The sequence below is a fragment of the Chlamydotis macqueenii genome, chromosome 2 (assembly GCF_036417535.1).
Source record: "Chlamydotis macqueenii isolate bChlMac1 chromosome 2, bChlMac1.mat, whole genome shotgun sequence".
Taxonomy (NCBI): domain Eukaryota; kingdom Metazoa; phylum Chordata; class Aves; order Otidiformes; family Otididae; genus Chlamydotis; species Chlamydotis macqueenii.
In genome coordinates, this window is record NC_141557.1 from 142,799,260 (window position 1) to 142,812,191 (window position 12,932).

Here is a 12,932-nt window from a genome sequence, read left to right on the forward strand (position 1 = left end):
GTGTTTAGGCACATAAAACACTTGAAGCTGGTCCAGAGATCCTTTTAGTTTTCATTATCACTGCTAAGCTGAAGAGTGATAAAAAGAGTTATGATACCCCTGTTCAAATGAAATATTGAAAGAAATATTTGGTGTTTCTAATTGTATCAAATCAGTCCAGTAGACTTGCCTTCCATGACAGCTTGAAGAGTCCTTTCTGTGATAGTTTTAGTATTTTCTTGGGTATATAAACAAATATTTCAGGCTATGTCGAAATAGTAATTTAGAGTAGTAGGATCCTCCTGATGAAAAGATAATGACCATCTGAATGAGTCACTGAGACCTCGCTTATAAGCAGTGGAGGCGAAATAAGTCATTCTGAGTATAAGGAAGGTATGATTTATCTCACCTGGAAGTACACACTTAAAAGAGATCAAATGAACTATGCCTTAAAAAGTTCACTTTCTGTTCACTGTTTGTAACAGGAAAATAGGCTAATTAATTCAGATGTACAGATCTGTACAATAAGTATCCAAAGTTTAGGCAGAAGAATTAGAGGTCTCTAGATTCAGTTATTTGAAAGTTGTCTGTAAAATTTCTTTACAGGTTGTAAAAGAACTTACCTTAAGATATTTTTTTTTCCCCAAAAGTAGACAGAAATTAAAAGTTCTATAGTAGGAAAATAACCAGTGTGCTTTATTTTTACTGTATCATGGGAAGTTTTAAAAATCTTAAGATATCACTTTAAATAATTTATCACTCTCAACAACTTAAAAAATATGTGAAGTCAATAATATTACACGTTATTGTGTGCATTAATATATGTAGATTACTGTTTTGGATAACTCTATTAAAAAAAAAAAAAGATCCAGAATTTCTTTCTTTAACTGAAGGTCAGTGTGTACATCTGAAATGTGGATGTGTATATGCCAGAGCCCAACACTGCTCAACATATGTTTGTATAAATGTCTATAGGATGAACTTTTGTCTGTACAGCACATTTGTACTGTGAAGTACAGTTACTGTAAAGCTAATTTAATCTCCATCTTTGAGTGTATGCCTATATGCACATATTGTGGACATGCAAGTAGCAAGTGAAGACTGGACCAGTTTTTGGTGTATATAGGTATATGTACATTTGCAGTGGGAATGTGTATATATGGTCAGTACATCCGGGGGCCTCCACTTTTCAATAACTTATTCTCCCATTTTTAAGAAGTTGTTTTCTTTGTAGACACACTGATTATGTAGTTCATTTTGATAGGAGTCCTTGCTCTTGACAAGCTCACGCAAAACTGTATAATTCATATGGGAAAAGGCATGAACAGGAGAGCTGGCAAAGCCATGATGGGTTTCATATAGTACAGGTAATGTGCAATACTCATTGTAGAACAGCAAGGACGTAATAGCTATACTCCAAGATTCCTTTCTAATGGCTTCTTTTGGGTTATAAGTGATAGTTGAGATTGTTGCTGAGAATTTTAAACCCTTAAATAACGGCCAGTAATTTGCAGTGGTGGATTCTTAATGCCTAATAATAGATATCTACATTTAAATTTAGTCATTTCAATGAAAATACACCATTTCTCAGAAATAGTCAGGAATTAGAATCAGTAAGAATGACCAGTTTCCACTATTCAGCTTATAAAGCCCATTTTATTTCAGTGCACATTTATTCCCAGTTATGAGGTATCTGTACTTACTAGAATTCTTCCTGGTACTTAATCAGTAGATATTTCTCTGGGAATTTCAGGCAAAGTTAATATGCTTTTTATTCTAAAAATACTATATTTTTTTTCCTTATCAATCTATCATATTTAACAGATCTTTTATTCTTTTTTAAAATATCATCTACTGTACAGCTGAATATAAAGTGCCATTGTTTTGAATGTTTTATTGAAGTGAGAATAAATACTAGTTTGTACTAGAAAAGTAAAGAAATATGTTCCTTACGACAAAACTGTTTCTTTAGATTATGATGAAAACTCATTCCATATTCAAATGCTTTCCTTTCTGAAAATAGAAATAGGATGTAGGAATACAACACAACTTGCCTTTTCACTTGATTTACTGTAAGCAATTTTCTAGGAACAGTTAAAAACTCTGAAGCAATGATGCTTTACACTGTACATAATTTTATGCACAAGTAGACACACACAGCCCCCTCCTTCCTCACTGTATTTCATATTCCACGTACGCTGTTGTTGGAGCATTAACTTTTTCTCAGAAGCACTTTGCAAGTCCGGCTAGCAGAGGTTATGAATCAGAAAGGATGAAGAGAAGTCTTTACAATTTTACTGTATCTTTGTCTGTCCTTTCTTTCACCTTTCCTTTACTGCACTATCTTGTCTGTCTGATTCTCGCAGGAGACATGGATTACAACTGGTTGGACCATACGTCTTGGCATAGCAGTGAGGCATCCCCAATGTCTTTGGTGAGACATGTGGAGCCTTACCATTTAGTTTCTTTTATCATTTCACATTTCCTTTGTTTTATTTACACCTTTGCATGTTTTCTTTTTTGTATCCTTTGTTTTATCCCACACCTATAGGGGACAGTCAAAGGGGAAAAAGAAAAACTAGTGAGCAGGCAGTTTTGTCGGATTCTAACACCTTACCCGAGAGGCAAAAGAAAATGGTGTGCTTTGGTGGCCACTCCTTGGAAGAGGACTTGGAATGGTCTGAGCCTCAGATAAAAGACTCTGGGGTAGATACGTGTAGTAGCACAACTCTAAACGAGGAACATAGCCATAGCGAGAAGGTACTGAGATTATGAAGCCTGCATTTTAACCTGCTCATTTGGTCTTTGTTTGCTCTCTGTCACTCATTGAAATAGTGCATAAAATAAAAGATAGGGTGTTTCTAGAGACGATGTAGCATTTCTAAAGGTGCAGAAAAGAAAAACAAATGAAAAGTCTCTGCATGCTTGCAGCTTTTACTGTTTGGCCGCCTAAGAAAAAAAAATTGAGAGGCGTAAAGGAATGTTGTTCTTATGGTTGCATAATAGCATATCATGGTATTACCTTCAAGTATAAAGTGATTAACAATAAGGATTCTACTGATTGGCTTATTTGATTTACTATCTTCAAACTCCTGGGGCTGAAATTAAATTAATAGTTTAAACCCCAGGTGAAAAAGGGAGAAAATTGGGTCTCTCTGCAGAAAAGTTGTTTTTCTTTTTTCCCTTTCACTGTCATGGTTGTTCTTTTGTTTTGTTGCCATGCCATTTTTGTGCAGTATTGTGCAGAATTAAAGGCTTTGCCATCTGCTTTGGTATTTTTTATTTTTGCTTTCTGTTTTGTGGAGATTATGATAAATCTTTTTAGAGTTATAGTTGTAATGGGAGCAGATTTGTCTGTGCCTGCTAATTTTGCATGAAATAGAGCATGAAATGGTATTTATCTGTGAAAAAGTGCTATGATTACACAAAATAAAATGTTAAAGTTGTATTAATTGTGCCAATATACAAGTGTAACTATGCTGAGGTATAGTAATGGAATAATAACATTCACTGTAACTATGCTTCATATGTTCATTATGCTTCATTATTCTAACAAAGAAACAGTATATTTAAATTAGGTAATAACTATACCTTTTAATGCATTCTATAATTTTAATGTACTACGAATGAGAGAAAGTAAAACTGGAAAAGTTTGTCAGTCTTAGAGAAAACTGACATGTTTGGAATAGCAGAAAAAGAAAAAAATGCCTTACATTAAATTTCTGGTTTGAGTTAAACTTATTTTTCAGTACTACTTTTATATTAGACCTTGACAATTGTTTTTGCCAATACTCAAGTGTTATTGTCATTGTGTGTAGATAATTATGTATAGTTGTCTATATCTGTCTAATCATCAGGATGCAAAGATTGTTCTAGATATTTACAAATTGGATTTAGTAAAATAGATAATGTTATTAAATATTAGAAATACATTGTGATGGACTGTATTTCCAAATAAATCTACAGCACAGTTTTTCGTCTTTCTATTACATTAAATATTACTGTAATCATAGTACTTTCATGGCATTTAAAAATATATCAGGAATTGAAAAGTATTACTGAAATATTTTTCTTTAAAATCCTACTCACTGTATTTTCCATTAACACCATATGATAGCATCCAGTAACTTGGCAACCATCCAAAGACGGAGACCGTCTCATTGGTCGGATTTTACTAAATAAACGACTAAAAGATGGAAGTGTGCCTAGAGACTCAGGAGCAATGCTTGGTTTGAAGGTTGGTAATGAATAATTTGAAACTAACAACTCTTGGTTAAACTAGCTACCTTTATAATGAAAGTATTCTCATATTATACTGTATGTATAACAATATCTGTAAAATTTTATCATTCTCAAAATTATGATGTAGAGACATTTTATGTTCAGTTATCAAGAGTAGTCTTATAGGGTCCCTGACAGGCTCAGAAAAATGTATTTTTTTAGAAAGACTAGGCGTATTTTCACAAGCTTGCTGAGAACGTTTGCTCTGCGAATCACTAATTGCATCCTTGCTGGGCAAGCCAAGCCCTGTCCACTTTCTTCAGTATTGAGCATTGCACCATGGTATAACTTCTGTTTCCCAAAAGAGGGGAGAAATGTGAAAAAAATAAATAATCTATTTCAAAGGTTTTGGGGACATCCAGAAGTTAATGGCATTTCAAGCCAGAGCAGAGTCTGCCAATGGAAGAGCCTGTTTCTAGATTTTTGTCCCCTCTGATTGTTTGATTTGCTACATTTTAAATACACAAGACAGAAAATTATTTTATGTTTATTGTATATTATCACAAAGTAATGTGTTTGCATCTTTTTTGTGATGCAGTACTCTTTGAGCACAATATGAAGCTATTGCTAGCTCATAACTTGATCTCATTTTTCTGTGATATTATTATTTGCAGTTCCAGCAATACTAGTAAAAGAATGAGAATGAATTCTACACAGTAAAAGAAACAAGCATGTATTTATTTCGAATCAACATCCTTGTTGTGAGAAATCATTAAGAAGTTTGATTAATTCTCCGTACTCTATTTAGCATGACACTGACTTCATTTTGAGTACACAGATTAGACTATAGTCATACACTGTAAGTAGAGACAGAATCAGTGTAGTTACTTATCTACTAACATGCTTTGGAAATTTTAAAATTATTTATTTAATTTACGAACTATTAGCGTTTGAGGTTGGTGGAGACGACAGTTGACCATCACTTTAGGTATGTGTGTTACTGTCTTAATGTCAGAAAATGCAAGAGAAGAGACTAACAGTGACACGCTGAAATATTATTTGTTTAAACTTCTATATTTAAACTCCTCACTGAGGTTCATGAATAGTTGAGAGTCAAAAATAAATATTATTTAATCCCAATAGATATCTGAAAAGAATTATTTTCAACAGTTATTCCTGACCTGAATTTTCAAATATGTACATTATTGAAAATAACATAAACTGGATTTAGTACTGAAAATTTTAAATCCCAATATGAAGACTGTTAAGAAACCTTAAGAATTTGAAGACTATGCAATTATAGCCAACTCTTGGATCTCCTGATTCTGACATAAATAGTAAGGTCAAACCTGTTGAAGTTTTCTGTAGAGAAATCTTCAGTATGACAAGTATTTTAATCTGACCTGCCCAGAAAAAGTGGATTTGATTAATTGATAGAGACCTTTCTTGCTTAGCATGAACATCATGAGTTCTGTTACATTAATACATCTGTTTTCAGTTTAAAAGTATTGAAGTAAGCACTCTAATTACTAATATCTTACTTTTTTTTGGGGGGGTGGTTATTTATAATACAGTGAAATACAATAGCTGTATTTGCTAAAATTTAAAATCTTCAGCATTCTGTATTTGCATTGTGTTTAAATTACACAAATAGCCAAAATAGGTACAAACATAACCTATCATAGCCAAAATTCTATGGTGTTTTTTTCAACTGTGTCTGTCTTGGGTTACCTGAAATCCAAGGAAATAATTGAATTCTTCTTTCTGTTGCCAGAACGTTTAAGTCGTTTAATGTATTTTTCATTCTATGAAAATACTTCCTCTTTGAAACAGGTAGTAGGAGGAAAGATGACTGAATCAGGTCGACTCTGTGCATTTATCACCAAAGTTAAAAAAGGAAGCTTAGCTGATACAGTGGGGCATCTTAGACCAGGTATGTATCTGCTATACACCTAGATTGGAGGATGTGCAAGAAATAGAAACTGTTAACATAAGAACTATCTGAACCTTAAACACTAAACTTGTAGAGGTAAATGGATCTTCAAAATAGTAAATTGGTGAGATACGTTGTTTAAAAGATCTGCATTTTCTAAAGAGCGTGTTTGGGTTTCTTCTAAGTCACAGCTGCCAAAGCAGTAAGAGCTATATCTAATTCAATAGAGGTCCTACTGATGATATTATTGTTTCACTGGACTTTACATATTTGAAGCTGACCTGCAGAAAATCTTTAATACTCAGAGTTTTCCTGTATGAAAGACTCCAAACTTGCTCTATAGCACAAGTTTCACAATTCAGTAAACTGACAGTAGAGTGGCTTAAATTGTCATTGTAAGTTCACAGCAGAAATCCTAAGCAGAGTGTTATTACTGAAATTATAGGTGATGAAGTATTAGAATGGAATGGGAGGCTACTACAAGGAGCCACCTTTGAAGAGGTGTATAACATCATTTTAGAATCCAAACCTGAGCCACAAGTGGAGCTTGTCGTTTCAAGACCAATAGGGTAAGTAATTTTGTAAATTTTTGTATCAAATATGATTAAAATGTTGCTAAATTTCACTTTTAGGGCGGAGCATATCAAACAGATTCATAAACATTGTAAATAGTAAAACTGTATGCAAAATTCTGTAAACCAGAAGCATAGCCAGAATGATAGATCATACCAGCAAGTAGAAAGAGCAAAATTCTGTATTCTCTGAGAGAGTCCCAGGCATTATCTACTAATATGGTGAAAAATAGATTCCCTTCTGTGGTTGTTTAGTTGGTGGTCCCGCCTATATTGGCCCTGAAACTGTCGTATGATCTTTATAGTTTCAATTCTGGATTAATAACTTGACTCTTGATTTTTATTTCTCAATTTCCAATTTTATATAATATATAAAATTGTATATTAAGATTTGGTCTATGAATTATGATTAACTCTGTTTACTCCAGTGAATCTCCCATGTAGATTTTTGCACAAAATACAGTATGGTAATGACAAAATCAATATGCTTTGGAAAGTCTCTAATCCACATTCTCATCATCTTCATCTATTAAATCTATTAAATTATTGCTGGTTATCTAATACAGAACATATTTGAATGAATAGATAGCACTAGTGCTTGTCTAAACTGTGTGGCACTTTTTCTTTTGTGCTTTACATTGCCCAGTTTTCTTAACTTTCACATCTACCTCTCAATGTCTAAACTTAAAATTTTCTTGCATAGCAATAGGGCATTTCTAGTTGCTTTTTTACATTAAACTGTGAATACTTCCCCTTCTTCATTTGTTCTTTTTCTTCCAAGTTCCTGCAGCCTATAGTCACATCCATCCTTTTTTTACTTCTCCATTGGAAGTTGCACAGCTGATCACACCATAGCTATCAAGAGGGGAATGCTTATCACTGAATTTGAAGATGTTTACAGTTGTTAAGAATTTTCTCTTTTCCTCCACAGAATTTATTTTGATGTATGTAACACAACTGGACAGGGTGCTAGGTAATCTCATCTACGCTCCTTTTTTTTTCCATGTGAAATTGGACCAGATGGTCTTTAAAGATCCCTTCCAGCCTGGGCTGTTCTATGGTTCTATAATCAGAATTAATAAATATATTTATCCCTCTATTTTGTATAAGATGCACACAGTTCATATAAGATGCCTTCATACAAGAAAGCATGTGTAACACAACAACTGAAAATTAAGAAGTACTGAAAAACAATCTAGAACCATATAATCTGAGGATGTAATTTCAGTGAGGATAATTTGTTATGGGTTCAGCTATAGTAGGAACTTAATGTGTTTGACACATCAGGAACTTAATGTGTAGAAACTTAAATTGGTTTGACAATTTTAAATGAACTTGATGATAACAAAACCCACTTTATCTTGTCAGTGAGATGAGAGCTATCTCCTACATGCGTATTGAATTGCAACCGCTTTAGGAGAAAGGCTGTATCATCTGTCTTATACTTAAAAACCTTTGCATAACTTGGGAGTTGTAGGTATAACAGTAATGCTAAGGGACAGAGTACATTGCTAGAAGAATATTGTCTTGGAAAAGGAGGTTTCAAATTCATTTCATACAGGTGTAAGATCTTTCCTCTTAAACAGAAGTTTATAGCAAAAGTTTAAAGGAACTGTTCACATCCTGAAAATATTCTTTTTTTTTTTTTCTCTTTCCTCTTTCTGCATTCTCTTCATTGTGCAAAACCTCCTGTATTCTATCCTGTGCTTTTATATTTACTGTCTGTGTGTGCTTTCCTCATCATCATGTGTTCTCTTATGTTACCATGTGATCTACTTGCTGTCACTAGAGCAGCTCATCTATAACTCCTTAAAGAAAGTGATGTGGGCTCTCAAGATGCTTTCTTCAGCATTAACTACTTGCCACATAGTCTGAAGAACTGAGCCAGATCAGGGCTAAAAAAGTTGTTCTGTTTACTTGATTGCCAGTGTCTTTTTGCAGTAGATGTAAAAGAGAGTTTTTACCTCTGAAACTCCAGTTACTAATCTAAATGAGTTTATAACTGAAGTCTCAGTGATCAATAGTTTCTGCAAGTTGGTAAGGTGTTAGATTCTGGTTAGATGTATGTAACTCTTTGGATTCTGATATTAACAATATAACTTTATCAATGTTTTTATTGAGATTTGAACTGATGAACTGGAAATACCATATTCTCAGTTTAGGGGATTTCTGGTCCTAATCAAATGAACTATAGAAATTAAAATCTTATGCTTGCCCAAGGAAACATAACACCATAGATCTATGTTCTGCCCCAGGGAATAAAGTTTCGGTGTATTTAAAATCATTAAAAATTCAGATTTACCAGATGTCTGAAGTGATAATTATCTTGATTAGAATAATTGATGCCCACTTGAAGGATTTCACTTTTGCATTGAGGTATTACTTATAGACAGTCTCTTGATGGTCTCATGGCAATGCACTAACTCATGCTGGAAATCTTCAGAGAGTTACTGGCAATTAACTTAGTTGAGAAGGAGAACCTCTTGTCATATCCTGATACTCTACCAAATTCCAGTGAACATGATTGGTAGTTCTTCATTTTATTATGGATTGACTGCTATGAAAACTGAAGATGGCAAGCTAAGCTGATAAAGGTAGATAAAATGGAAAGCCTAATTAAAAAAAAAAACAACCAAAAACCAAAAGATCATATCATTTTGGCATGCAATTTATCCCTTTTTCTGTCTTAAAATAAAAATTGGTGGCCAAATTGCTGTTCTATGTGAGCTGGCTGTCTCTTATACACCAGAACTTCCATATTTTCTGCTTTCTAATTCTCAGAAATAGTTATTTTAAAATGCATGTTATTTTTATAGTAACTACTGTTTTGAACTCGGGAGGAATGATGCATTTTGTTTTCTTAATTATTCTATTCAGTCTGCTTGCAATGGAACGTGTCTTAAAATGTAGAGATGCCTAAAAGTACTTCTGCTCCTCCTACATTTGTTTATTTCAGTGAGAGTTCTTGTAAGTAATGCCATTGACACTACTGTGAAATACTGGGATCTGTATGCTTTAGGAACATAAACAGTAGTCTTCAAAGCTTTCAGGTTTATTGTTTTAGCTATGTATAGAAACCTCATATTCAATCTGTTCACAATGATACACGTTTTCAGGGTTTTCCTCTCAAACTCATATGATAGAAACACTTTTTTAAAATTACAGGTTAGGTTCAGGAGTGTATTTCTGAGTAAAGTAATAGGCGAATATTGGGTCCCTTGATAAATTCTACAGATATGAAATATGCAGACTTAAATATTTACTTCTTCAATGGCCCTTGTAAGTTCCTGGCAAGTTTTGCTTACAGAGATGGTGATTTTTTTCTTGTCTGCAGTGGGCAGTTACACCAGCTACATGCCTTCTGATTAATTTGAATTATTTGGTACTGTAGATGAATTAACTTAGAAAGATTCCTCAGTCTGCTTAGTAAAGCTATCTTTCTAGTGAGCCTTGAAAATTGTTTGGAAACTGTATACCAAAAAATAACTAAATAAGTTTTATTTATATATAGTACAGAATTTGGGGTTCAAGGACAGTAAAGGACATATTGGGATAGACATTATTGACAGTCTAGTATGTTTGAGTGAGGGTCCATTAAATTTACTTAATGTATAATGTCATAATAAAGTCTACTACTTACAGTTTTAGTCTACCATTAGCTATGAGATTATTCTTTGCTACTGTGCAGCCTCTCTCCTGCATTCGCCAATCCACTTGTTCTGTAGGCTTTGATTTGCCACTGAAATTACTTGTACTGGGTAAAAGAAATCTTCTCCGTGGCTGAAGAGAGCCAGCAGATCATATGCCTTTCCTGAGGCATTCCATGGTGGCTTGAGAAGTGTTATAGCGTAATAGAAATTTGAATATGCTTATTAGATAAAGGATCAGCCTGTCTTAATTTTCCTGATTTCAGAGACATTCCCAGAATACCTGACAGCACACACGCACAGCTGGAGTCCAGTAAGTTTCAATTGTGGGGTAGGAAAATCTTCTCTTTCTTTTATGTAAGCACAAATGGATTGAAAAATGTCATCTACAGTCAGTATAGCTCTCGTCTCTTTGTCCCTATTTGTCTCAATATGTCATTTCACTGTATTACCTATCGACCTTTGTTTAATAATAAACTATCAAAAGTCAGGATATTTTGATTTAGACTTGACATTTGGATATAAGCTTAAGCTATTTTTGATTGAAAAGAAAAATGTAATTCTAACTAATATACAAGAACATTAATAGTAATTTTTCATTTCCTGTTCTATTGTCTTGTGTTTCAATTGAACTATACAAACTAAAAATGGGGATGAAACGTTCTTTATTTACAACCTGAGAGATAGCTAATTTGAAATTAGAGTACTCCTACTTCATTAGAACCATTCAGCAGTCTTTAAATCGGCTAAACCAGTATTACATATGGGGAAAAATAACTTGTTCTTTGGCTTAGATCTGATAAGATGGATTTCAGCCTGCAGTTATTTTTTATCATTGTTTTAGAACTCTTTTATAATAGAAGCCATGAATAAATGCAGTGGCATAAACTTGGTTATAATAATATGAAAAACTCCAATAACTTTCACAGATCAACCAAGTCTTAAAATAAAATCCATTTTATGTTTTGTGAAATGTGGAATGTCTTTTGTATTTATAAGAACACTTTACTTTTACTTTATGTTTTATGTGTCAAAACTTGTCCTCTGACAGTTTGCAGACCTTGTAAATTTGAAACAAAATGCACAAAAAAACATTATGTGCATCTTGATGTTTTTGTAAAAATCTAATTAAAAATTAGTCTGATTGTACAAAATAATAAGTGCCCTTCAGAAGACTGAATTCTTTTGACCACAGTAAAGTATTTACTTTACTATTTAGGAATTTTGAGCCTTCAACTTACTGACATAATTACAGTTGGAAATATCTGAATCAACTATTTTTAATTCTATATGGTTCAGATGACATTGTGCAGATATAACAAACTTGGAAAGCTTTTGACTGCATCTGAGCACCAAAAGATTGAGTATCATTATTTAGTAATTTTAAATAGATAAAAAGTGGTACTTATAAGAACTTCATTGCTTGTTTGGTTATATTTGTACAACTTTTTTTAAAGAATGTTGTGAAAAATGCATGTGCTACTATTTATAAAATATTTTTATTTATAATTTCAGGTTCTAGTTCATTTGAATCTCAAAAAATGGACCGACCTTCTATTTCAGTGACTTCTCCTATGAGTCCTGGCATGTTAAGGGATGTTCCACAGTTCTTGTCTGGACAACTTTCAGTATGTAAACATTTCATTAATATTAGTGTTGTGCTTTTTGCAGCATGTAGAACTCTCACTGCAGAGTGCAAGCTACCTCTAACACAGATTTCTTGTTAGATAGCTAAGTTTTTTGGTTAATGCTATATATCTCAGTGTAGGCAGGGCCATAGTTTCATAAGGACATTCAATTTTATTCAGTTTTGGAAATTTTATGTATCATAGAATCATAGAATGGTTTGAGTTGGAAGTGACCTTAGAGATAATCTAGTTCCACCCCCCCTGCCATGACAGGGACCAGGTCACCCAAAATCCCAATCCCAATCAACCCCTTGAAGACTTCCACGGATGGGGAATCCACAATTTGGGCAACCTGTTCCAGTGCCTTACCACCCTCATAGTAAAGAATTTCTTCCTTATATATGTTGAATTATATATATATGTGTGTGTGTGTGTGTGTGTGCCCGTGTTTATCTAGTAAGCTAGACTGGTAGAGTCAAATTTTCAGAAAGGCCTAGTCTTGGCCTGCAGTTATGTTTGTGCTGTTGAGTGTATACACTTTTTCAACTGTAACATTTACATATGCAGTTGGTAGATTTTATTACCTGTGTGCTTGGACATTAATATTCCTTATTTCTTTTGCACTAGCTTTCCCTAGATATCCCTTTGATTGTTTACTAATATTGTGCTCTTTGTACCAGTGTTACTCACTTTTGTTCTTCACTCTCATTGAGAACAAAGTTCATTACCTGAATGCTTTCTTTAAAAGGTTAATTTTTTGTACACACTGAAGAACTTGAGTTTTGTACACCTTTCTGTGTCATTTACAACTCCAAAGTGTGATTTTTCAGAAGTGCTCAGTTGTGGCCCAGTACATGTTGAAAAGGAGAGGAAAATGGAATGGAAGCAGTGCAACACTGGTGTTAAACAAGTTTGAAAATGTCATATTCATATTTCTTCCAAGTAGTTCATG

The 12,932-nt window shown here is 33.5% G+C and overlaps 1 protein-coding gene across 18 annotated transcripts in view; it reads left to right on the forward strand.

Moving 5' to 3' along the window:
* RIMS2 (regulating synaptic membrane exocytosis 2) overlaps positions 1-12,932 on the forward strand; it is a 473,080-nt gene that overhangs the window by 241,097 nt on the left and 219,051 nt on the right. For 13 of the 18 annotated variants that reach the window (XM_086741134.1, XM_086741135.1, XM_086741137.1 and 10 more), the window contains 6 exons: positions 2,346-2,413; positions 4,097-4,216; positions 6,034-6,133; positions 6,579-6,702; positions 10,619-10,665; positions 11,868-11,980. In XM_086741134.1, the coding sequence (XP_086597260.1) occupies positions 2,346-2,413; positions 4,097-4,216; positions 6,034-6,133; positions 6,579-6,702; positions 10,619-10,665; positions 11,868-11,980 (572 nt within the window). Of the gene's footprint in view, positions 1-2,345; positions 2,414-2,530; positions 2,740-4,096; positions 4,217-6,033; positions 6,134-6,578; positions 6,703-10,618; positions 10,666-11,867; positions 11,981-12,932 lie in introns of all 18 variants that reach the window. The other 5 variants (XM_086741147.1, XM_086741150.1, XM_086741149.1 and 2 more) reach the window with 1 other exon arrangement.